Source organism: Carassius auratus, chromosome 4, assembly GCF_003368295.1.
Source record: "Carassius auratus strain Wakin chromosome 4, ASM336829v1, whole genome shotgun sequence".
In the NCBI taxonomy this organism is placed as follows: Eukaryota; Metazoa; Chordata; class Actinopteri; order Cypriniformes; family Cyprinidae; genus Carassius; species Carassius auratus.
The window spans coordinates 13,526,754-13,553,667 of record NC_039246.1 but is presented as its reverse complement, the minus strand read 5'-3'; the positions used below and the strand labels follow the sequence as shown (position 1 = coordinate 13,553,667).

The 26,914-nt window shown below is 38.3% G+C and overlaps 1 protein-coding gene across 21 annotated transcripts in view; it reads right to left on the bottom strand.

Moving 5' to 3' along the window:
- LOC113059362 (pleckstrin homology domain-containing family A member 5-like) overlaps window positions 1-25,727 on the bottom strand; it is a 143,545-nt gene extending 117,818 nt beyond the window's left edge. For 18 of the 21 annotated variants that reach the window (XM_026227824.1, XM_026227874.1, XM_026227855.1 and 15 more), the window contains exons 1-3: window positions 25,579-25,727; window positions 25,393-25,469; window positions 24,853-24,910 (exon numbers count right to left, since the gene is read on the bottom strand). In XM_026227824.1, the coding sequence (XP_026083609.1) occupies window positions 24,853-24,910; window positions 25,393-25,469; window positions 25,579-25,670 (227 nt within the window). In that variant the 5' untranslated portion in view covers window positions 25,671-25,727. Of the gene's footprint in view, window positions 1-21,387; window positions 22,212-24,852; window positions 24,911-25,392; window positions 25,470-25,578 lie in introns of those variants that run through there. The other 3 variants (XM_026227833.1, XM_026227848.1, XM_026227985.1) reach the window with 2 other exon arrangements.
- Window positions 25,728-26,914: the final 1,187 nt, after the last annotated feature.

The following is a 26,914-nucleotide window of genomic DNA, read 5'->3' as shown; positions in this document are numbered from 1 at the left end:
TTGCTATAAATAAGTCTTCAACAACAGAAATTGTGCATAAATCGCTTTATATTTCTGTGAGAAGCTGCTGGTGCATATTTTGCCCAGTCCTATCTATGAATTAACTTTGTGAGTCTTCTGGATACCTAGCTCCCAGTCAACTGTGACAGATAAACCAAGATTCTTCACAAGGTGTTGAATAAGTTCTTATTCGAGATAGTGATAAGGCACAAGAACAACAGGACAAAGGGCACCAGAGATGAAACGATGCTAAAGAAATGAAGGCGAAAGATGCAAGAGGTTATGAATGAGGCGAAGGCCATGGTAAACAAAGAGCTTGTGTTTCACATGAATGAATCAGAACTGCGCATACATCCAGAGGTGGAGTGAGGTCACTTCCTGTCCAGACTCCCCGCCGTGTGCCACTTTCCCAACACCGGGAATACAGCCAAAAGAAAAGACTGCTCAGTCGCTAGTCATGTATAAGTAAAGTCTGACAACGATAGTGTTGGTTTACAACTTCTGGAGTGTTATAAAATGACAGCGTTTAGGTGGCATTACGAGCCGTCAGAGCTTTCAGTGAGGCGTAATACGACACAGGATGAATATTACTGCTCTTATCTGTCCTCAAACGCAACAACAGCTTTGGCCTGGAGGCAAACGGCTTCTTCAGCACATGGACATGCTTTAATCAGGCTAAATTCAGCTCTTGTAAACAGCCTTTTAGTCACAGAACTGCAACTGACAGCTCGCCAGCCCCGAGAGAGAGAGACGACCACAGACTTTGTCTTTGTGAATCAGAAAGCACTCCAGAACGAGCCGTGAGCCTGTATGTGGGCTAAAACACATCCATATCTTCACATTTGACTAGTCTAAACCAGTAAGAAGAAGCTGGGGCCCTATGATTCACTAGCAAAAATCCGTCAAAATAAAAGATTTGTTTAACTTTAAAATATGACAGACATACAATGATATGTAGGGATGGGTATCGTTAAAGTTTTAACAGTATTACTACTCTTACCGATACTGCTTAACGGTCCAGTACTTTAACGGTATTCTTATCGGTACTTTGTGTTGTGTTACTTTGTGTTGTGTTAGGCAGTCGAAAACTTTGCAACCTTTCAACAGCGTCGCTTCCATTATGAGCACGCATACCGCACTCTTACATTTGAAATTACGAAGTTGAACGCGCAAAAGACGCAATATGTGAATGGCCTTTAATGCGTGTGTGTGCGCACCGTGCTCGTTCTTGTTGTGTGTGTGTGTGTGTGTGTGTGTGTGTGACTGACAGACAGCCTCTGCGGCGCGCATGAGAGATCTCGCAGATCTCACAGACAGACGTCTTAATAATATCGTAAATTAGAAATGTTTGGTAAGATAAAATGTGCACGATAACATTATTTAGCAAATCTCTTCACCATTGTCACTCTTTATTATTAAGCGGGAGTTTTCATACTGTTATGTCTGTGCGTGTGCCGCGCTCGTTGTGGTGTGTGTGTGTGTGTGTGTGTGTGTGTGTGTGTGTGTGTGTGTGTCAAAAACAAACACACAATATAAACGTCAAACGTATATACAAACGTCTTAATATACTATAAGATAAAATGTGCATGATAACATTATTAACATTATTAAGCAAAAATACATAGTACATAATTTTTTCCCCCTCCAGTACCGAAAGCAGAACCGATACCGTCAGATCTTACTGATACTACGGTCTTTCATAATTTAGCCCCGGGCCATTTTAATACCGGGTTACGGTACCCATCCCTAATGATATGTACATTTTATTGTACAAAGTAATAATAATAATAATTTATTATTATTATTATTATTATTATTATTATCTGGATGTACAAACATTTGGATTAAAACTGAAAAAAAGAACCCAGAAAAAAATATTAGCCAAGGTTTTTAATTATTAAAATGTAATTTAACCACAAACCATAAAAAATAATAAAAATAAACTTGGGAATTTGGGAAAAATAAATAAAACTGATTTCATAGGACCCTAAAAAGCCTTGTGATTGTGCTAAGCTAGGTTGGTGTTTAACAGAAACCAACATGTTGCTTACTAAACAAGCTTCTACAGCCAAAAAAACAAAAACGAAAAAACAATGAGAATGTGTCTCGAAATATGTCGAAAGAAATTAATATTACAAAAGCTCATTGATTCAGTGGTAGGCGGTGAACAGACTCCTCTAGAGTAGGGCTGTCACTTTTGAGAAAAATCAAATTCGAACGGATATCGAATATCATCCAATTAGGGCTGCACGTTTTCAAGTTTTTCATTAACCGTTAACCGAGGCCCTTAGCGGTTAATAATCGGTTAACCATAGTGTGCGCCAGGGTTTCCGTTGTCCGGTAATTTCCAGACATTGGCCAAAAAAAGAAAAAAAATGTCCGACAAAATTTAATCTCTCCGGTCAAATTGTCCTATTAAAACTACCTAATAATCCCGCCCACTAACACAATCTGTATTTGAGAATAAGCCTAAAATGTATAAAGCAAATATACACCGACCTTTGGCTATGTTATAAATAAAGGAACAGGCTCTAGTAATGGTTATGTAACTTTCCGTGTTTAGGCGAAGGTAACAAGCAGGCTCCGCGGCCGCCTCGCTAAGGCTATGACTATGATATGTTTGACAGGTACAATATTTGAAAATCGATAATTATTTTTTTTAATTACATTTATATCTGAATTTATGTCAACCTATAGACTTTCAAATATCAAAATGTCATGAATTAATATGTATTTGTGTACAAAATGACATATAAACATATTTTCCTATTATATTTTGCCTGGAAACGCTTCCAACAAGGCGTCAGTTCTATTTCTAGCATGCACGCGTCGAGCCGCGCCTGAGCCGCGCGTCTCACGCAGGCAGTCGGCAAGCTCTAACCTGTTAACATGGGAGCCGAATTAAAAACAGACACGCCACGCAGCTGAGATGCTTTCGCTCATCGCCACGCATTCAGTGAGACCTGACCGGCCTAATGATGCCCGGGTGTTGGCTGTTGAGATTACAACAACGAGGTTGTACTTGAAGTATGTCTAAGCACTGTATTGCAATACTTGCATTTGCCCCGTCACTCTCAATTTTAAAGTGCTCCAACGCTGTACTTTTTTTTGCCCGCTTCATATTAGAAAAATGACTTCTTCTTGTGGACATTACAAATGTCTGGGAGCGCTCTGGCGGTCTCTGGTGGTGCAAAAATGTATTACAACTAAATTCAATGCACGCCATTGACGTCACTTAACCGAGCAAAATGTTTCACTCGGTTACGCAATTTTTAACGGTTAATCGGTTAACCGGTTAACCATGGACACCCCTACATCCAATGTATATTCATTGTAAACATTTTATTTCATTTATTTTTAAATTTATATTTTATTTTCTTAAAATATTATTTTTAGTGCAATTAAAAGAGTAAAATATATTATAGTTTAATAGTTTTTTTTTTTATAATAATAATATAATTTGTGAAGCCCTGCAAACAAGCATAGAAAACCTGGAATTTTATTTTTTTAAAGAAAAAAGCATAAAAATATATATATATCACTTAAGATTTTTTCCCCAAAATAATGTAGCTCTACCGCCTACATATATCAGGGAAGCAGCAAGAGATCTAGCAAATCCAAAATAACTGCAAATTGCCAGCAGTTCTTTTCACTTGGGTACTAAAAATGTCTTTGGGTGTCGGGTTTTAGTCTTTAGCATTTAATTTCATGAGCAACTGTGAACAGATTTCAAACACATTAACAACTGTGGTTCAAACTTGCTTGTTGGAACTGATTCTCTTTGCCAAATGAGTAGCCTAATGATTGCTTTAAAACATCACATACATCTCTGCTTCACCAAAGACAGTTTATTACTTGAATGCATGGATAAATTGTGCACAATAAAACCAAGAATGTGCATGAATGATATAAACAAGGCTACTTTAACCGCAAGCAAGTTTTGAGCGCTTGAGACGCCACTGGCCCGTGAATGAGTGGATATTCAGACCCAGTGGTCTGACCACAGGTTGATCTCGCAGTTTTAAAATCATCCGACATGCAGATCCATCTAAAAGGCTTTTAATCTGGGGATCTGTGGCATTCTTGCCTCTGGTTATTACAGCATAAAGATGCACACGCTTTAAACTTCACCCACACGCATGAGTGCACGCTCATTAAACACGGCATCAAAACTTCTACAGAAAGCCTGGAGGGAAAAATGCATGCAAATGCTACATACTCCAGCACCAGACGCAATAAAAGAGAGCACTGATGAGATCATTAGAACGAAGCCCTTCGAGAAACCAACTCGCCCTATAATCTGTCCGAAAGATCAATGCTGGCCTTTATCTAGTTACAGCAGATTAGAAGAGGAATTTCTCAATCTAGCCGTGGAGAGCTGGAAATCAAAGACGCCTCGGATGTAAGAGGCTTTATTGGTTTGAAACTGTCCGCTGTGTTCATTGAGTGCATCTGAAGAAGGTGCTTGTGTTTACGGCTCCCCGCCGAGACACTCGAGTGATGTACACGACTGGAGCGATCGTGAACACCTGGGCCGAAATATACAACCCGTGTCTTCGAACCAGGACTGAGGAGACGAGCATCAGGCAGTGTGTGGGAGCAAGAGAGAAAATGGGGAAAATGAAAATTGTGGGACTGAGCTTAGCAATCAGATACCAAAAGTACCTATGAAAATAAAATTTAAAGTTTAATAAATAATAATAACAACTGAACAAAAATCACAAGAAAAAGTTAAAATATAAAAAACTAAAACAGAATAAAATAAAAAATTAAAATATTATTATTAGTGTTTAAAAAAAAAAACACATGCCAGTGAAACTGCATGATTTTAAATAACATTTAGAAGCCACAGCAAATAATAACAATAAAACATTTATTAAAATAATAAAAAAAAACATTATTATTACTGTAAAAAATATCTACACCAAAGTTAAAGTGAATATTGAAATAATACAATTTAAATAATAAAAGAACAGTAAACACAAGAAAAAAAATAATAAAATAAAATACAAATTATAATAATTAAAATACTACTAATACTAATAATAATCATAATAATTAATATTATTAATAACAGCTGTGAATTCACACAATACTCAACACCAATACCATTATAATTAAACATTAATAGTAATATTAAATAAATTAACCACAACGGTACCTACAAGAACAAGAGAAAACCATTCGCTTTGTTGACTTTTTGGGGGGGGTTTGTTACTTTTAAAGCAAGCAATGCTCAATATCATGTTTTATTATGCTGAGATATTAAAGTTTATATTGGGAACTGTGCAGTTTTACCTTGCGATCGTCAGTGAACTCCACTGCAGTCTGTATCATAAAAAAGCCTAATGTCAGACGCATGCCGCTGGCAACGGCTCTGGAAGGTTTAAGCTTGCAGCTCGTAGCTCTGTTCTGTTATTTGTATTTCTGACAATCATCTATAAGTGTTACGCTTTCGCTGTAATAAGCTCCCCAGAGTCGCGGCGGTCAGGTGACTTTGCTTAGCGCTAAAATTATCTCTGCTCCATTTCTGCCTGAGATTTCACAATTATTTTTGTCACCACGAACGCTGATGTCTTTTCACCTCATTTCAGGAAAAATCAGCTAACAGGGACTGCTGCTTTGGGGAGAGGTAATTAACTTTTCCTTAGTTTGCATAGTTCTTCAAGCAGATCTCATTTCCAGCAGGTCGAGCATGCATATCCAGAGCAAGCTAGCAACAAAACACAGCTCTTTCTTCAAATACGTCTACTATTATGCCTAAGAGGTGGACTTTATTATTAAAATAAATCAAGAAACAATCCTTCCTTCCTTCCTTCTAAGGTCAAATTAAAAACTACTTTGGAAACTTTTTGCAACACTTGTCATCATTAATATCATATCCAAAGCCTGTTATGTACAGAATTTATTGCTTTACCTTTCCATTCGTAATAATAATAGGAAAAATAACTTGATCGTTTCGGTATTTTTGTAAACTATGTTCATTTTTAGACACATTTTGACAGTCATTTCCATCACAAAATGTTAAAAAAAAGTTGGAGTTGGGGTTGCATAAATGCATACATTTTATTATAGATCATGTCAAAGAAATATGCAGGATACATAATTTTTTGGTTTTCATAAATTGTTTTCATTCGACTTAAAAATATAGATCATAGATTAGATTTAAAAACAATAAAAATGTAAATAAATAATACAAAATGTAAACAAAAAATGCAAATAAATCACATAATGTAAATATTCAACACATACTGTGCAAAACTGCTAATTTTTTTGTAATCAATTACCCTCGTTTTCAGAGTAAAGATATAAATGTATGCTGTGTTGAAGAAAGGCCCAATATTTATTTAAAGCAAACTATACCAAACAATAAAACCAAGGTTATAGACTCGGACGTCAACACAATAGCAGACAGGTCAACAAGACCAGATAGTTAAGGTCAAAGAGAGACAGTAAGATTTTCTTCATTCAAAACAGACCTTGTGATTGCCAAAAACAGACCGTGCCTTTGTAAACAACATTATCTGCTCACAGTGGCTTTCTGATTCTCTGTCTCCTTTATAATTTATCATTTAGGCCTATAAGGCTAACACTTACTTACTTATATTAGACAATTATAGTGCTCATCACAAGACAATTTGGCCATAATGACAATTTCATTATTTATTAAAGCATGTTCATAAATGAAGATATTAAACAACTGTAGCAACAAAATGGGCAGAATATGTAACCCGGCATCAACTGGTTAGACTGACATGATTTACTGCATCAGTGGATACAAATTAAGAGATGTGTTTATTTATCTCCATCACCATGATCAAATATATTGCAACTGACATATTTGACACCGACATTTCCAGCTTAATGAGCGGCTAAGTGGCTTGCTGTCATTTAAACAATTAAAACAGTGTTAAATATAAATGCATTAAGGAGCCCCAAAAGAATTTCACAATAAAATGCTGTTAAATTTGACCCTGTGGAGAGCGTTTAACGACACAGGCTTGATTTTGCTAACAGACTGGGACTCAAACCGTCCAGCAGGAGGATTTCTGGCCCTGAACCAAGCCCAGGTTGTCCATCGGCTTCTGTGCTCTGCTCATCCTCTTTTCTATCCACTTTTATCACCTCGCACCGAATGGGTTTAGCACGTTAGGTAACCTCATTAGTGCAAGGCAGTCTTGGGCTGAGCTGAGCATTAGCAGAGGATCGTCTGGAGGAACCGCAAGATCTGCTGTCGAACAACGAGATGCATGTTTGACACATGCACACATACAAAAGACACAGCACCTGCAATGACTGGAGTTGCATACAACTCAATATGTTTGTATTCAAAAAGCTATGTGTGAATCTCGAAACGTGCCATTCACAAAGCAGCTCACAGTTGGGTTTTAGTATATGGTGTGTATGAATGTGCAATGGGAGTCAAGGCCATATTCCTTACTATTAACCACAGCAACAGTGACCAAAGTAAAATCAAAGATGGCGACGTGTATAAAACTGAAAGTTTTAACACTTGACATTATAAGAGTCCATTCGAGCTGAAATCTTCATTAGCCAACAGCAGCTTTTAAATTTGGGTGGAGAGCTGAGTTTGGTTACAGAAAGCGTTTGTCATGCCAGTAAATAACCAAACTTTGTGTGAATTAAACCGTATTAAGGACTCAAAAACAGGATTGACAACAGTATTCTACTGCTGTGTAAACGTAGCCATTGCAGTTAAACAAATCAGTTGAGTGAATGAATCAATGACTCACTCATGAACGCATACATTTGATTTAGGTTTAAAAAAAAGGTTTTCACGAACAAATGAGCTGAATGAATCATTCAGTGATTCACTTATGAAGGGTCACTCATTTCGTTTCTGAATGAAAGGTGGCGTAAAATAATTGTTTGAATGAATTATTCAATGATTAACAAACACAATCAACTGTTTCATTCATCCAACCAATCTGTTCATTCAGGATTCAATGGTTCAGTCATAAATACAGTTACCTGATTTCCATTTTTAACAAATCAGTTTTTATGAACAAATTAGCTGAATTACTCATTCAGCAGTTCACTTATTAATGGTAAGTTTCATTACTGAATGAATGGTTGCGTTGAATAAATCGGTTGAATGAATCATTCAGTGATTCCCTCAAACAACCGTTACATTCCTAAATGGGAAAAATTGTCAAATTAATGATTCAATTATTTACCTATGAATACAGTAACAATTTGATTTTGAATGAATCAGTTTTTATGAACAAATGAGCTGAATGGATCATTCAGTGATCAACTTTCAAATGGACATGGGGATGTTGAACAAATTGGTTTGAATGAATGATTCAATGATCAACACAAACAAAACTAGTTTCTTCATTGAGGTTTCACTGATTCATTCAAATACAGTTACTTGATTTGATTTTGAATGAATCAGTGCTTATGAACAAAAGGGAAGAATGAATCATTCAGAGTCAATATTCGTGAACAAATCTATCAAATAAATGATTCAAAGACTTACCCATTGATAGTCACTTATCACCACCACTTGCACATACTTATGGCAATTCAATGTATCATAATAATAACAACAGACAAAGTAGACTAATAGTTTATTCTGCTATAACAGAGATGTCTTCACCTAAAGGCTAAACTATACGTGATTCTACACACCTAACCAAAAAAAACCTCATGCTGTTGACCCTGCCACTCACAGATCCTCAACTACAGCAATGCACCTCACCGCAAACTAGCCACACTACAATTGTAGACACATATTACTCCAGACTGGTTTTACAAATTCATACAGTCATTCCTGATTGAGGACCACCCTACTTTTAAGAGCAATCCATGTTTTAATGTCTCTAAGAGGCATTTAACTATGCAAGTTGATTGTAAAACTGGCAGGTGAATTATTAATAAGAAGCCTGGTGCGAAGCAAGGCCTCAAAGAAAAGAAAAAACTAACTTGAGATTTCACCCAGACTTCTTCCTGTGTGACTTTATAAAGTGTTTGAACATGCAACAGCAGACTAGCTGTTTAATAAAGTGACTAACAAGGTGCAAGTCAAACGGACATCAGAGCCAGATCACACCTTCCGGATCAATGCAAACTGAATCAGTGTTACAGCTCAGGGAAGTCAGGGTCACATCACTTAGTGGCATTTTCTGAGAGCCAAATGAAAGTATGGTGGCAATTACCACATCAAACGACTGAACACTGCCCAGCTTTTTGTTTGAGCTACGAGAGTCCAGAGCTGCCTGCTAGCAATGTAATATTGCTGATATTACTCCAACTTTCAAACCGGGACAAGGTTTACATGAACAATGCAAGACAGTACCATGCAAATTGCCTGTAAACCACGTCACATATGCTAGGCATGCAAATCTGCTTGTGCACTGACTCTACAGCCCTTTAAAGTAATCACATAAGCACATAGTGTGGGATAGAGAACGTGAGAGATTCAGATCAGATTAACACAGAAAAGGCATGTCCCATCCACCAGCATCCCCTCTTCTTCTTGTTTGGCTCTTAATGCAAAAGAGAAACATGCTAATCCATACTGTGACCCTTTTGGCTTCATGACACAGCATGGTTTTGGTGGAACTGGTCTTGCTTGGCAAAACTTCTTGGGTAAATGGTGTTTTGTAGTCGCGACATTAATATGCAGAGCAGTGCTTGGCAGGACTCGGCGAGACGGCGCTGGGTGCAAATCTGATGTGCTTTAATGAGGCCGGCGCAGTGCACGTGGTGAAATATTTAAGTGGGAATCGTTACTGTGGTTCCATACTCGTGCTTTGATGATGTACTCCACTGGAGGTGAGGTCATTGCATGGTGCCACAGGGAGAATGAGTCATCCCCTGGATGAACGGGGGGATTGTGGGTGTGTGTGGAAGTTTTGGGATAATTCAAGAGTTAGGAAGATCTGACAGACCTCTGGAGAGCCTCTAGTGCGACAGTATTCAACATAATTTAACAGAGTAACTTCATACGGCAATGCACAGCACGTCTAAGACTTATGCATAAGACAGAGCCAAGTAGTTTAGGTTTCACAACCTGCTGCGTAAATAATCTAAAAATCACCCAAGGGCATGGCTCACTATTTTATACAGACTTTCCTGCACTACTTTTCTCCAGATCTACACCAAAAAAAAAAGAAAGAGATGTTTTACTTAAGTTTCAAATTGAATTTGGTAGGATAAAATGAACCACGTTGGTCAATGCAGGCTGCATGCAAAAACATCCAACAAGAGCAATAAGAAGAGTCCAATTTCTGACCAAATGACTCTTTAGGTCAGTTCTTTTAATTAATCAACTTAAACTTTTAGTGATGTCGCTCTCAAAATGACATGTTTTGTATATTTCAGGTTTGTGAAACTTACTGTACTCATACTAAAAGACTGGTTTAGTTTAAGGATGCAAAAGCACCTCTAAGTATTACATTTTTAAGTATTGTTTAAGTATCAGCAACTAGCATTGTCAACGCATTACCTATGCAGAACATCTCAGCAAACACCAAGCCGCTCCAAACTGAGATCTGTCAAGTGTTATGATGACCTCGAAGCTTCTCATGCTCATCAGAGATGTAGGCATCTTGCACACTCCCTCTAATTTGTTGTTCAACCACAACCTGACAGTAATTCATGTAGCCTGAAAATTCTAATTAAATCAAGTAGAAAAAAAATGTTGAGGGTAAATGGAAAAGGGGGCTGGGAAAGACAGACGGGGGTTCGTGAAAGAGCTGTAAATCACATCATTATAAACATCTCCTCCCCTATTTGCCATTCAGTCCGTGATTAAGACAGTAATTCAGCAAATCTCATTACTCCAGTTTAAAGGAGCAGCAACTCGCCATGAACACTTCATTAGAGTCAAGAATTTGAGCTATCGGCAACAGACCAAGCTACCAAGTTTAGACTAATTTAAACAAGTAAGGCCACACAAGACCACATCGCCATCCATCAACATAGCAGAACGTCCTAAAGAGATAGCCGCGAATGCAGTGCACATTCATGCCGTGCACACAGTAATCTACAAGACCTCCATACAATTGAAGCATCATGCCTCCACACCACCTTACCAGCACATCTGCTTCATATTAGCGCAGGGGTCACGTCCACAGCGCTCCTGTGAATGCAAAAGCTCTCAGCGTCGGACAACCTGGGCTGTGGGTTAGTAAATGGTGCTATCATGCCACCCTCTGCATACTGCAAAGACTGGATTAAGCATGGGATTATCTACTAGGAGAGATAGGGTGGCCACATTTGTCAAGATCAGAGGCGGCGTTACAATGGGACGTCCCTTTTTCTGGGAAAACACTTTTCCAGATTGGAATCAAAAGATTTGACGGTTTACTTCAGTTACCAAAGAGTACATTGAGTTTAAGTGAAAGGATTAATGGGCATGTTTCTCAAGAATGCAAAAGAGGTCAGATATATTGGATAAACTGGGACTCATTTTTATTTATCAGATTAGAGAATGGCAACATTTGCATGCATTTTGGATTCAAAACAGTGCATGCAGTGACAGTGGTCACGCTCAGCCTTTTCAGCTGCAGAGGAGGACAATCCTACGAAATTCTGGGATTTGGTGCCAGCAGATAAACTGGCGATTGAGAGCATCAAAAGAGCGCTTTAGAAAATTCCTATACAAAGCTAAAACCTTGTTGCCAACATTGGGATTATGAATCCATAAATCAGCCAACATCCCCTGATTATCTAATCCTTGCTGTATATTCCGTTACCCATCTATCCTCTGCCTGTTCTTCAGCACTGGCAAAAATAAGCACAATGCCATTCTCTGGAGCAGGCCAACTGATTGGATGAAATCTAGTACTCAGAGCTGGAAGAATGCCTTCTGAAGTAATGTATGAGTCTCACATGGATAGCTGCATCACAGCTAATGCATCCTCTTGTATGTGCTGGAACCCACAAATATGCCTCGGTCTTCTTCTCTCGTTATTACAGTCCGATGGGAATGGAGTGCCAAACAGGAAGTGGTGAGAATTACTAGAAGAGGGGACTATTTGGAAATCTGGAAGTGGGAGGGAAGTGCTTGACATTAAAGCCAGCCAAAACGGACTTGGTCTGCATCAGCTGTTTTGCTGTGGTAGGCGAATGACTCCGCTGTGAGGTCATGTGCAAGTTCTGGCAGAGAGATTTGTTGTCCTCTGGAAAAGATCCTAGGGCTGGTTTTGTTTTGCCGTTGGTTTCATCCCATTCTTTGCTGTCGGTTGAACAAGATGGTTTGGGTTCACTCATCAAATGGGTTCACTCAAGGGTTAAAGGGATATTTCACCCAAAAATGACAGTTCTGTCATTGTTTACTCTCCCTCAAGTCCTTCCAAAGCCATCTTCAGAACTTAAATTATGATATTTTTGATGAAATCTGGGAGCTTTCTGACTTTCATAGACAGCAATGAAAATAACATGTTCAAGACCCAGAAAGGACATAATTAAAGTAGTCCATGTGTCATCAGTGGCTCATACCATCAGTTGCATGTCAGAGACCTCCCAAAAATATCTTAATTCATGTTTCGGAGATGAACGAAGGTCTTATGGGTTTGGAACAACATGAGGGTGAGTAATTAATGACAGAATTTTGGGCTTAACTATCTCTTTAAAAAGAACACTCAGAAAGGAAACAGAGAAAGGTGTAGCATACGAAAAGACTCTCTATTAGGCAGATTAAAATTTCACAGCTGATTACATCATTCAGCTTGACACAACAGTCAATTATCCTGACATTTATGCATTCTGCTCTGACTCACATAACGGAAGTAGATGGGAAGGAATGGCAAGGTGCTTCTCAGACAATATGGCTACATTTCCACTCTCTAGCAATGTACAGCATTTATAATGTAATGTCATTTAATGTGATGTAAGAGATTTCCGACTGAACTTCTTCAGAGTACAGAAACCTGTACAAAGCAGCTACAGAGAGGCTGTACTTAATTATAGTTGATCCTCGGGTCCCTGTGGAAACCAAGAGGGCGTCCAATATGAGATGTGAAAGCTCAGGTCAGTGAACATGGCCTGGCTGGGCGTCTCGAGAAGGAGAAAGTCAATTTCAGCTGCAGGATAAACCAGATGCTTTGGGATATAGTGTGTGCATTTGGTGAATGCTAATGTCTTCCAACAAGGTTTTCATAGAGTCAGACTTGATTTGTAGATTAAACTAGAATAAACCGAGTGTTTCCGTTTGGCTGTCGATAGTGCCTCCTGGATCAATGCTTCCTGATACCACAGCCGCTGTTAATATCCTCTGATCGAATGTATTGGTTTCTACTAGAAGATTGGGTGGAGGCCAAAACTGTGCTTTAGTGCTCATTGTAAAAGGGAGCAAAATTTAATTTTCATCCTTTTTAAAGTGCCAGCTGGCAGCCGTTTCAATGGCTGCATGAGAGAAAAAGAGCTGAAAATACAAGCAGCATGAATATAGATTGTTTGGAAATACGACATCCGTTATGGTGAGAGCTCTCGCGCTACACATCAGGAACAGGAAACACATTACTCTGATTCTTTTGGCATCCACCCCATCCTCCTTTGGATCAGAGGACAGCCAACTTATCTTGGGAGTGGCTGTGAATCACACCACACCACAACCCAAGTGAGACAGATGTTTTGAAGAGGATCGTTTTACATGCTACCCAGTTCAAAATTCACATTTGAGGTCTACATGCTTTGCCAAATGATGCTCCCAAAGCCTTTTAGACAATTTTCACTTTGACAAAAAAACCAAGATCACATTCATGATGACAAATGAGCAGAATTTGAAATTACAATTTAGATTACAATCACAGAAAACCAAACATTTAAGTTTGCAATAAAAACTAATCTACAAAGCCAAACAAAACTCTCATGAGCTCAGACCTTCATATCCCTCCTTATTGTAGCGCCTTAATCAGAAAACAAACATGGGGTAGAAAATTGAACAGTCATCCACTGAAAAATTATTTACTCAGTCTCGTGTGGCTCCAAACCTGTACAATTTTCTATCTTTTGTAAAAGGCAAAAGGAAGTATTTTGCAGAATGGACTGGCTTCTCTTTTCCACACAACAAAATGTGTATTCAAATTGACGTTGAGCTCCAATAAAAAACAATGAAAGCACCTTAAAAGTATTATAAATAAATCGATCTCCACTGATCTCAAACCAGCCGTGACGTGCCATATTTAAACATTCAACCCCTTTTTATGTTCTACAAAAGAAGAAAAGCGGTATGACGGTGACTAAATGACAGAATTTAAATTTTTGGGTAAATTATGATGATAAATGCCACATTTGCACGGTCCTGCAACAAATGCATTGCTGCGAGGACAGTCCTCAAAGAAAAGCAACATCTTCTGCACCCGTCTGACACGACACTAAGTCACCGTGAAGAATGTTTCACTGCGGCTAAGAGAGACAGAGCTAGACTTGATACTGTATCTCTCAGTCTCTTGGCCCTTTCATTGTATTCTTATCTCTCTCAGTACGGAGTCTAAGTCGAATAGCGTGAATGTCCCTGCGATAGAGCCATGGGACTGGTGCACCGAGGGAGGCTGTGGCATCCGCTGAGGTCACTCAAGGTCAGCCGCCTCCATTGTCTGGTTCAATCTGTGAAAGGTTCGACAATTCACGAGAGACGCTCGCTGATCCGAAAATGATGAGGATTAATGTGATACATTTGTTTGGTTTAGGCTCTGAAAAGCAAATTAAAAGCATCAGGCGCAAATTAATACACTTCTGCGGAGTCAATTAGATTAATGATGTCGCTACTGGTTCAGGTTGACCTTTGCACGCCTTCCTGTTAGAAGCTGGTTCATGGCTTAAACAAACACAGGCATGTGAATAACCTCTGAATGCTACAACCGGTCGGGTTGTAAATCATGTTTTTTATTGAAAATAAAGCTGTTGTTGAAATACCGCTTAGTGACTAAATTATGTCACTGGATGTCCATGCATGCCATCTTCTCCTGCTTCCAGAAGCCTGTTTACAAATGTATAATAAAATGCCTGAGGGCATAAATATGTTAGTACAGGGAATACAGAGAAATGCACTGCGCCAGAAAAAAGCAATGATTATTATTTTATTTGGAAAGCATCGCACAGTAAATAGGTCTACCGTGTGCTACAGAACGATTAAGATACAACTGATGTTATAACGCAAAAAGTTTAAATACCATTCTTACTAAGAAAATGTCAAATTTGTGAATGCTCACTTAAATATAAAGAGACAAAATAAAAGACAATATATTTATAAAAATAATAAATTGTGCAAAAATGAAAAATATAATAAATTAAAGAAAATGAAATAAAAAAAACAATCAGAAAAATAAGAAATAAAAAATTATAAAGATAAAAAATACATTAAATTAAAAATAAAAAGAAATAATGAATAAAATGATAAAAAAATAGAATAAATAAAAAAAGAAAGAAAAAAATCAAATTAAAAAAATACATAAAAAAGGATGGATAGACGGAAGGAATATTGCGAGAATCACAACACCTACAAAACATGCTATAGTTTTAACTCTAGCCTTCACACTGACACAAACAAATCAAAAGCACCTTGAATTTGTTCAATATCACGGTAGCTGTTCCATTTTCTCCTCAGCCTTTCCTCACGGATCTGATAACAGCCATCACATCAGACAGCACATCTCAACCGTCGGCAGCAGCGAGTGTGCTCTTATCACGGCGCAAAGAAAACAAAATGGGAATGTCATGACAGGCCGGCTTGCTGAAGAGAGAAGATGTGAAGAGACTAGTAAAAAGTACTGGGACTCCCAAAACCCAAACGCTGCAGCCCTCAATCATTTGTGATACTCTGCACAGATTACAGCCGCTAACACACAAACAGACGAATGGAGGACAGTCAGAAACAGACAATTATACGGCTGGACATGCATGATGCTACTAAAAGACATTACGATGCTGCAAGCCAGAAACATTTAGGGGTGTGTTTCTGCATTTATTGGGTTCATGGCTATCAGCTGGCTTATGTATATCATAAACAACTCGTCAGTGGACCATTTGAGTGGCTACTACACTGTGTAAATGAAGTCCTAGTGTTAATTTTGTCATTTAAATTAAACATTTGTTAATGACACATAAAAAATGATGAAATAAGTAAATAATTTTACTTAAAGCGACAACTAAATACCTCAATGTTTTCCAACGTTTTTGTCCAGAATAATCCAATGAAAATCAATAATGCCTGACTTTAAACCATTAACATAAAAATGAAAATAAATATGAAAAATAAATATGAATATTTGGTAAAGGCTTGAAATATAATGCATTATACATGTATTTTCAATGCATTAATTATGTCTTCTAATGCATTACAATACATCATGAATAATTTTAACCACAGTTGTAATACAGGTATAATATTACTTATTTATGTATTATGCATTAAAACATTTGACAAACAAACCTTTCACATATTATAATGCATTTTATCTTTGGTTACAATTACTTGTGAAAAAATACAATGCATTACAACCTAGATTATGAACACCTTTATAATGTATTATACATAAAGGTTTTAAGTCTATTTCATAAATTGAATATTTGGTTTAATTTGGCTCCTTTTCATCAACTACAACCCAATTTTTCAGACTAAATTCAGATGCAATTTTAACAAGGTAAAATTTGACTAAATTGAGTCAATACGAAATGACAAAACACTGATTAATATCCATCAAAAGTATGTCTAAAATAAACGGAAAAAAACTGTTAAAATGTCACTTCTACCAGCCTTTGAAAAAAGGTACTAACCAAAAAGAAATACACTTGTATTGCACAAAACTATCAAAGTCCTCATGTAAGAGAATTTCCTCTTCATAACAACACAAAACCACTTATGCTTCTTGGACTTACTAAAAAATAAGTAGTTTCCAACATCCAGCAGTTTATTAAGCCTTTCTTTTTACAAACTGGCTTGGAAATGAGTCGCACGCCGTGTAGAAACACCACCACACTCCAGAAAATACTGGCCTTTAATTTCCCCACATCACCTCGCTAATAAGCCCGCAGATTCTGCATAATCACTAGGACATTGATCGCAGCAGGCAAACCTGAAGCACGACGGTCACTGTTTTGAAATGCATTGTTGAAGGTGAGGTTTTGTACACAAGCGATCGAGGTTACACTGCTTTAAAAGCCTATTAGCGTGCAACAGAAAGACTCAAAGAAGCAGCACGTTTCAACTGTATGAGAATTGATTCTCCCTTTAAACATACCCCCACTGAAAATAACAAACTCAGCGGTCGACTTCAATATTAGACTAGTCAGTTATTGGATGCATCTACCATCTCTAATTTTCTTCATCATACAAATCTATTGCACACCTGTATAGAAACGTGCAACTAAAACAATAACACAAATTAAGATCTACATCAGAAGTGCAGGAAGATCTTCCAAAAGAACCGCAGGCAAAATAAGAGTTAAAATAAACACAACCTTTGTATTTTGAACTACAGTAACATACAGAACCCCTCATTCATTCATGCGTCGGTACAAAAGCAGCAGCTGTTTGATGTGTATTTGCTTAATGTCAGTGTAGAGTCCAATGACATTGAATCGAAGCGTGCCAGCGAGCACCAAGAGCCCACAAATGCTATTAAGGCAAGACAAATAAAGGTGAATAGGGTAAAACAAATAATCATGTGATAACCGCACTGACCCAGTTAATTAATCACTCCACATTAATTGCTTGCGTGGTGGTCAAAAATGACAAATCCACCCCCCCTTCCCAGTGAAATGACTGTATTAAATTTTAGTTGAAAATACACATCTTACACCAAAACGCAATGCAAAATCAACAGGTTGTGTTCCAAATTTGACATTGATATTGCACAAAGTTATAAATGTTTTGTATGGAGTACCGAATATTTCCAGTACAATAAATTCACTAACGATCCATTTAATTTACAAGCTTGACTTTTTCCTTCAGGACAATTTAACCTTTTGGAATCATGTCCTTTTTTGTGTGTGTGTGTGTGTGTGTGTGTGTGTGTGTGTGTTCCCTACCTTTCAGATGAAGTAAAAAAGGACCAAACTGTTAAGACAAAGTTTTGCATTACATGTTTTCAGAAATGTTATGTTCAATTAATGTAATCTAATTAAAAGTGCACTCATTTTTGCACGCTTCCAGAAAACAAATCTAAACATAGGATAAAGCCACGTAAAAAACTTTGTTGACATATTGAAGGTTTTTACAGAAGGGATATTGGTTATCTTTTTCTTTAATCACTCAGTTAATCAGAAAATACTGTCAATAGCCAGAAAAAAAACTGAATTTTCACATTATATTGTTAAATACATATCAAGTGAATGACAAATCAACCAACCTCTCAGTAAAAAACCTTCAGAATACAGAGAGGAATAATACCATTTAGTCTGGTCTGGTGTATGTAAGTGATGCTGAAGAGGAGATGAAAACTCGTTTTAAGCAAACGTTCTACCCTAATTAAATTAAAAATTAAATTAAAAATTACATTTATGCATTTAGCAGACGCTTTTATCCAAAGCGACTTACAGTGCATTCAGGCTATCAATTTTTACCTATCATTTTTTACCTAATTGAAATCTAAAGATGCAAACAGATAAAGTGCAATGATAAACACTTCAATGTGTATTTCAAAAGCTATCTTTACTCTAGCCTAAAGATGTTATGGAAGCAAAATCTCAAAACTGACCAATGTTTTTGCCTGTAGCATCTTGCCTAAAGGAAAAATAGCCGAAGCAGTCGTGAATTGCCTAGACAAATGACAGTGTTGTCAATACGACGTATAAGTGAATCTATTGGCGTGTCTGTCAGGAGAAGGATGGGCGGCCGGTGCTATTGAATCACACCGCAGGACGCACTGAGCAAGAGAGAGAGATAAAACTGGTTGTGCTGCAGGAAGGGGCCGCATGTGGTGAGGAAACGCTGGGAAAACGTCTGCATCACCTGCTCGATCACGGTCAAGCATTAACATCAAAGAGAGCCGGGCACCGGCGGCACAATGCGCACACTGAGCGCGAGACCTGAGCCACGTTCTTGTTGTCTAATGAGTACTGTGAGCAAACGATCACCGCTGGCATCTCGTTAAAATCTCAGAAGCGTTGGGCCGCAAAGCCGGTGGGCTGACCCAGAAAGTCTAGCATGGTCGCCCAAGTCATAGGAGCACTGATCCATCCATTTAAACGTCTATCCTGACCCCATCTGAGATATGAATCATGGCTCTGCGTCAGCAAAATCTAAACCTGAGGAGAGCGTCCGGCCGCCGACTATGAATTAATAAGCACTCCATCATCTCCCAAGCTGCCATGTACCCATTCATTTAGCAGCCCACTCATACAAATCATCCGAAGCCGATATTAAGTGTCTAACAGCTGAGTAACCCATCCACTGGCATCTGGAATGGTGCTGTCACCGAGCTAAATGCTACAACCCAAGGGCCTTCTTACAAACCTGGAAAGAACTGAATTGGACATTGTATTCTTTAATGTAGATCTTTAATGCAACTTTCACCAGGAATTAGTTTTCTGGTTACCTTATGGATGGTTCTGGTGCCCAATCATAAAGCTTGGCTTCCTTATGTTTACAAGAGGGACGAATCAAAAATATGGTTAAAAGCAATAAAAAAATGTACTAGAATATTTTTATTGCAAAACAGATATTTTAGCATGGAGAAAAAGCAGCATGCATGTGAAACTTTTTAGGTTTTATCATATAATCATGTTTACCGCATGACAACTTGTTTAAAATATCAATATCTCTCATGTAGAGTCACACCGATGGGTGTATGTTAAGCGCAATATAAAATCTAAATAAAGCCAATCTTTCAGTTTCAGCCATAATGTTTGATTTTGGTGCATAGCAAATAAAAATAGTACCAGAAAGATAAGCTTCTCAGTGACTAAATGTCTTAAAGCAACTGGTTAGGTTAGAAAATTTCCAGCTAAGAACTAGAGGAGACAGGCCATAACACCTGGCTGAAAATACTGCATAAACTTCAACATATAGAAAAGGCACTGTGTGTACAAAATTATCTCTTTTTTCATATTTATCAAACTACAGCTTGTTTAAATTGATCTATATCTCATTACAAAGGAGTTACACTAAATAGATAAAGTCTAATCACTAAAATATATTAAAACATTAACAGAACAGGCCAAAATCATTTTAGAGCATCACTAGTTTGCAATCAATAAAACACATTTCTGGACTGGAAAGATTGGCTCTGCAATGGGCAATTTTGTAAACTGGTAGGAAACCAAAAAAAAAAAAACAACATCACGAGACTGATAAAACAAATTTAAACAGATCGCTCCAATTATGATCAACAAAGCCGTTGAGACTGGAAAAGCACAACTTGGCGCCATTCAGATGAATAAGCTGCAAAACAACTTCACCTGGTTTATTTATTTTAGGTGTAACTTTTAAATTAATTCCAAGTGTTGAATCAAAGCCAGTTTGGACGGCATTAATTGAATTAAATCAAATTATAAATTTAAACATACTAAAACAACTAAAATTCAAAGACTGCAATGATAAGCCATGTTTGTCTAAGGTCAGGTTATGTAGAAAACATAGCCACATTATCTCTCAAGTCTGTTGAAATGAGAGCCGATTCTGAGACGAGCACCAGAACCATTTCAGTCCAAAAGAAGTTGCTTTATCCAATTAGAGCAGTCGAAGAAATGTTTATATGCAGTCAAAGCCAAATTCTGTTATTTTGCACTGGAATCACTTGAGCGCTGAACTGAGCTGTCAGCGCCCGGATCTTGTGTCAAAACAATCAGAGGGCCAAGCGTCATTTACCCTTTCACACCATTTCTTCTAGCCCTATGGCTCTCAGAGACGAGCGAGCGAGGGAAGCGGGCCCCACATGATTCGACAGTCATAGGAAGCATTAGGAAGCTTTTCATCACTGTGGACCCACTCCACCCATCCATCGACCCACTTAACTGTCCTAAAACCACAGCAGCTCACGTTACTGCTGCTCTGGAAACTCGGAAACGCTCACACAGCGCCGGCTAAACATGTGAGGACCATTAGAGGCATTTCATTCAACAGCATCCCTGCCGAGGTGGAAACACCTGCAGCAGAACGAGTGATGTTTTGATTGGGTACCGTCCATGCCTTCTTTTTGCTCACTTTTCAGCCACATCCACCAAAACCTACAGTTTATAACAGTTACAGTCAGGTTGCTTTGTAGAATCATGGCTATTTCGCCAGAAATTCAACGGTTAAATACATAATTATTTTAAATAAAGCAGTTTAAATTGAGTTAACAAATGCGTATAATATTAATTAACCTTATAGCTTTAAGTAAGTCTGTGTTTAGTTTGTAAATTATCGTTAAACATTAATTCCTCTATGGAGAAAATGAATGGGACTTTTACTTTGACAGCATGTGACAAGCTTGATGCATTGCCATGCCATTCTAAACATGCTGACATTTAAACAAAAAAATCTGTTTGAACATTCTTAACTTTTGTGTGAAAAGGTTAAAGGTCAAGTCATTCCAATCCCTATAGGGACACTAAACAGAAGTCGATTTCTTCTGCCATTGTTCAATCAAACAGACGGTCACTAGTTAAGCCAGTGTTGCTATGACCCATCTAACATCTACTCAACACATACACACACACACAAACAAACACAAAACAGCACTTTAGGAAAGAGCACGCCACAGTTGAATAAGTGACCTTTGCAACTTTCCCCTCTCTCCACACATCGCTCCATTTATTTCCCACTCCAGTCAGAAACGCCCCAGAAAGATTGCATCTCTAAAACAAGTACACTTAAATAACATCACATAAAAGGTTATTCCATCCAGTCAGATGCACTCTCGTTGAGAGTAACCTCAGCCACTCGTTTGGAGTGCGTGTTATTTCACCGCATTCCCCTTTAATTTGCAACACAAGGAATGAGCGAGACATGGGGAGGGAGCTCATCCTCCGCCTCTTGTCGCGCTGCCCAATCTGTGGCCTGTTAGGCAGTAGGCGGAAACTAATGACCAACATGAGTGTCTTCATGAGCTGTTTATTTTGCAGCATTCCCAAGATGCCTCAACAGCTGCCAAGCAAAAGCAAAAAAAAAGAGAAGCCGTCTTCAGCTAGCCACACTACAACAGAGGCCTTTCAATCGCCAGCACAACCTCTGCTTCACACGCCGCTCCAGATGTAGACCACAGGTCATCTACTCAACCATCTCTATTATTCCTCATCTTCCTTTTCAAAGAGCCCTGGAGAAAGACAAAGGGTTTGTTGGTAGTGCTCCAGAAGGAAATATCCCATTCCTTGTGTCCTTAGAGAAACTGATACTCAGTGATAATGCAAAAAACATTCTGTAGAAGCCACAAAAAAATAATAATAATAATCTCAGGTGCAGAATTGCACAAGATAAGAGATCCAGAAAAGAGATCCACCAATCAAGAGTTTTTATTTTCACAAAAATTTAAATTGCATCAGGTAATTGGCCACCCAAACATATATATATATATATATATATAATTTAGTGTCTTTAAACTCTTTCATTATTTGTTTATGTATGTGCATATTTTAAAATATCTGAATATAATTTAATATGATAAATATATGTGTGTGAGAGGATTAAAATTATATTACGCATTAACATTTCCATTTTGTTGCAAGTTCATCGATTCTAATACCCCAGGCAATGCAGCCAAGGTTAGTTTTCCTAAAGAATTACTTTACTGAAGATTTTTTGAAGACCTTGTGGAAAAAAGCAGACTGGAAAAAAGTGGGCTCTCGCTGTTGTTCTCCTTTGGGACTAGAAAGTGTTGCGGATGCTCTGCATGGCGGCCACAGCAAAGCCTGCACTGAGCGTCCTCCGGCTAGCCGTGCTATTCCTGGGTGACACAGAAAAAGCCTCCTCACACGCTGCAGTGCTTTTTTAAGGAATTCTGACAGGCTTGAGCCAATGGATCAAATACCACAAGCCACTTGCTGCTCCCGGCGTCGCTCCTTCATGACTCCCAGAGAGACTTTGTGCCAGTATAATGAATGAGCCCATATCACTCTTAATCTCTGGCCGGCCGCCATCAGCCGCTGCGGAAACATGAGCGGACTCCACATTGGTCACTACGATCTCTTCCTTCCGAGTTTCTCAAATTGCACATCTTAGATCAAAATGAAAATCCAAAGGAACATTAGAAGCAAAAAGGGGCTCATTTCAAATGGCTCTGGGCCTCCAGGTGTCATCAGCCCAGCAGTAAAGGAGTCAAGACGCAAACAATCATCCACAGAGACCATGATAAAGAGACAGTTACAGTTAGATCGTCGTTCGCTGGCATGTCCCAAGCAGACAGCATGCCCTCAGACGTCCAGAAAGGGTTGAGTTGTCAATCCTGACGTGATGAGATGCATCTCCTGAGTTTTAGCTCGAATCCCTGAGTTAAATCAGCCTCAGAGTTCAGCTCTGGAATGGGTTTGGAACAGATACTACAAAGCAGCACGCACCATGCATACAAATTGTACACAAAAAGAGCATAAAAGCCAATTAAAACTGACTAATTTATAGCAGAATTAGCCTAAATATGATCACTGCTAAATAGAGAGTTCAAATATCAGCCCTATGTCTATTGACTGCAGAATGATTTGAGTCACAAAAGATGACACGAGTGAGGAACAAGACTTTGTGGTAGAAATCTCTCAAATTCAAGCTTTCAGATGAGGTTCCAATGCTGACCATTTTTTGCACAATAAATCAAACAAATGATGACAAAATAAAATGATTTGCATCATTCTGCTACCAATAATCCAAGATAATACTCTAATACTATTTTTTTGGTCATGATAAGGAATAAATGACAAAGAAAAACAAGCAATTTTTGTAATGATAAACATTTAAATCAAACAAGGCAAGGCAACCAGTACAGATTGACCAATGATAAGGATGCATATTAATGCATGTTTGAATATTAAAGTGATATGGTTGCAAAAACAACAACACTGCTGAAATTAACACTTATTTCACACTATTTACTCAAAAACCACAAGTAAAAGTTATTAATCTGATAATATACTATTTACTGATGTAAATAATCCCAAACCTGGTAAATAAGATCCTCATAATGAAACAAAATGTGCACTTTCTGCACAACTAGCACAAGTTGAGCTATTAATCTAATTAATAAAATATATTATTGACACAAATATCCTCAAAATAGCCAAAGAAGATCCCTAAAATCTAATGCAATTAACACTTATTTCGCACACACACTATCTATTACAAATCCCCTAAAAATGTTGTAAATGGTACAAGCGGAAGGTATTAATCTGATCACAAACAAACCATTGATGCAAATAATCTCAAAACGTCCATATAAGATCCTAATAAACAACATTTTTAACACATTCACTGATTAAAATAGTGAATTCTTCAATTTAAAAAGGCTGTTAGAGTCTAAAAATATCGATCAGCTCCTCTCCACACCCAAATAAGCAAACCAAGTCCAGCTAAACAAATGAAAACCACATGAAGGGCACACTAGGTTTGTCTTTAAACTGCACTAGAGCTGTACAAACAAGGGTTAACATGATTCACTCGGTGGAAACCAACAAGTTGAGCCTGTTCAGCCAACAGAGCTTTGAATCACACGGTTCCTGTCAAGCCCTCCGTCACCCTCACGGTAATTACTTTTTTCATAAACCGGGGTGGGATAGAGCTCTAACGACTCGTGTGTGCCTTCAGTGTGCGAACGGAAGCATTTCTGGAAACGATATGTCATGAGTGTGTGTGTGTGTGTGTGTGTGTGTGTGTGAGAGAGAGAGGGGGCGGCGATCTGAAATCACTGCTGCTGTCAAACAAGCAAGCGAGGGCAAAATATCCTCCTTCCACCAGGAGCTGAACCTCCAACTCACTTGATAAAACAGCGGGCTCCTTCGAATGTATATCCTTCTTCCCATCCGGTGGGTAAATCTGAAAAAGGAGACAGGAGGACAATGAGCTTTGCATGCAGAAAGCATCTTCTAGAGTGCCTGGCTGCACATCTCTCATCGTGCTGTGATCTGCAGTGCTGTTCAATGCCCACAAGCACTGCTCGCATCCCAATACTGCAGATCAACACGTCTCATACAGATTGTTTTGTTTCTTTACAGTATCACAAAACTGGTAAGGCTTTTAAAACGCATCTGTGGAGTGTTTTGGGGAATACAGAGCATCTCCTGTAAGTTGTCAAACCATCCGAGGAGTGCAGCAGCAATGACAGCTGCCAATCAAAAGCCAAAAACGACTATGCAACCTTTCAGAAACGTGAGCGCAGGTGTGCTGCACGCATGAAACGCGACGCGAACGCGAACGCAATGACATTGCGCGCGTCGCGTTCTGCCACAGCTCTGCAGCTGCATTGACTGCGTTTCTCCTCCTGCGGATTTTTTGTCCTCCCGTTAAAAGCCGCTTACCTGGAGTTTTTCTGTGCCCTGTAATGACGGCTTCTCCCGTGACTGGATGCAGCCAGGTTGTGCTCTTCGCTTCTTCACTGTTAAGTGAGAGAAAAAAGGGGTGAGAAGAGAAGGTGAAAAAAAAACAACCGACGAGAGGCATTCGAGTCGAACCGAGCGCCAACTTTTCATCCCGCGGATATTTACTTGATAAAGAAGACGCGTCCATCGCGGGTCACGCCGTAACTCCAAGAGGAAGGCAGGCAAGACAGCCAGTCCGGGTTGAGGTCCGCCGCCATGTCTGAGCACCGAGAGCAGCGCTCGAGCTGCGCGCCTCCGACCCACTCGCGCGTACTCGGGATTCCTTAGCAACGGTGTCCAGAGCGCAGGCGGGAGAAGCGTCTCTGGGGGAGGGGCTTACGCGAGGACCAATGACGTGCGCGCAGACGCGATTAATTTAATTCGTCTTTAAATTACATTATTATTATTTACGTTAGCATGATTTATCTATGTTTTGTGCTCACACATGAGTTTATTGTCAATGATTTCAAAAGTTTATTGGAGCGTTTATTGTAGTGGGCCTAAGTAACCTTATATAATATATAAAAGCTATCAAAGCTTAATATTAAATGCAACAAAAGTTAGGTTAACAATAAATCAATTATATTATTAATATATTCGCATGACGATTGCTATACATTGCTTTATAGCAAATATTCATACCAAATACAAACGCATATTTACTACCTTTATGATGATGATGATGATAATAATAATAATAATAATAATAATAATAATAATAATAATAATGTATGTTTTTGATCAAATACTGCACCGATCTCTAAAATTAAAATCTAAACTTGGGTGTTAAGTATGTTTTTTTCTATAAAGTTGAATCTAATCTATAATCTAATTTTGTTGTTGTTTGTAATAAAACAACAGCAACATTTATTTATAAAGCACATCTAAACACAACTGATCCAAAGTGCTGTAAACTGTAAAACTAAATCTATTAATAAAAACAACAGTTACACACATAAACTTATCGTTTTTCAGTGTGAAAATAATAAATCATAACAGTGAACAGTAAATAAATAATTCACAGTTTCTGCCCAAAATATTTTAACAAAATTGCAATACATTTTTATATAGTATTTGATCATCAGAAACAAAAAATCAGTTTCAATCATCAGTGTTACACAAAACTAAAGCAATATAGATGTCCTTACCATTGAGAGTGATTCCTTCAGGTCAGTCTTCAGATACTGAGTGTGAGAGGATGATGATGATGATGATGATGATGGTAAGCGGTTAGCTCTTGTCTCAGCCGAGTGTCTGACCCTGATCTGAACTCATAATAGAGTCTTTATTCTTAAACGTGTGTCCAGACGCTGAACGACCTTCTAGCACTGCCCTCGTCTCTAAACCAGCTATAAATCCACCCAATTAGTAATCCAGTCTGACCAAAGGGGCTTAAAACAGATTAACGCTGGTGTCTACAAGACTGGAGTCTGGTGCAGAGTTTTCTTAGATTATTTTACAA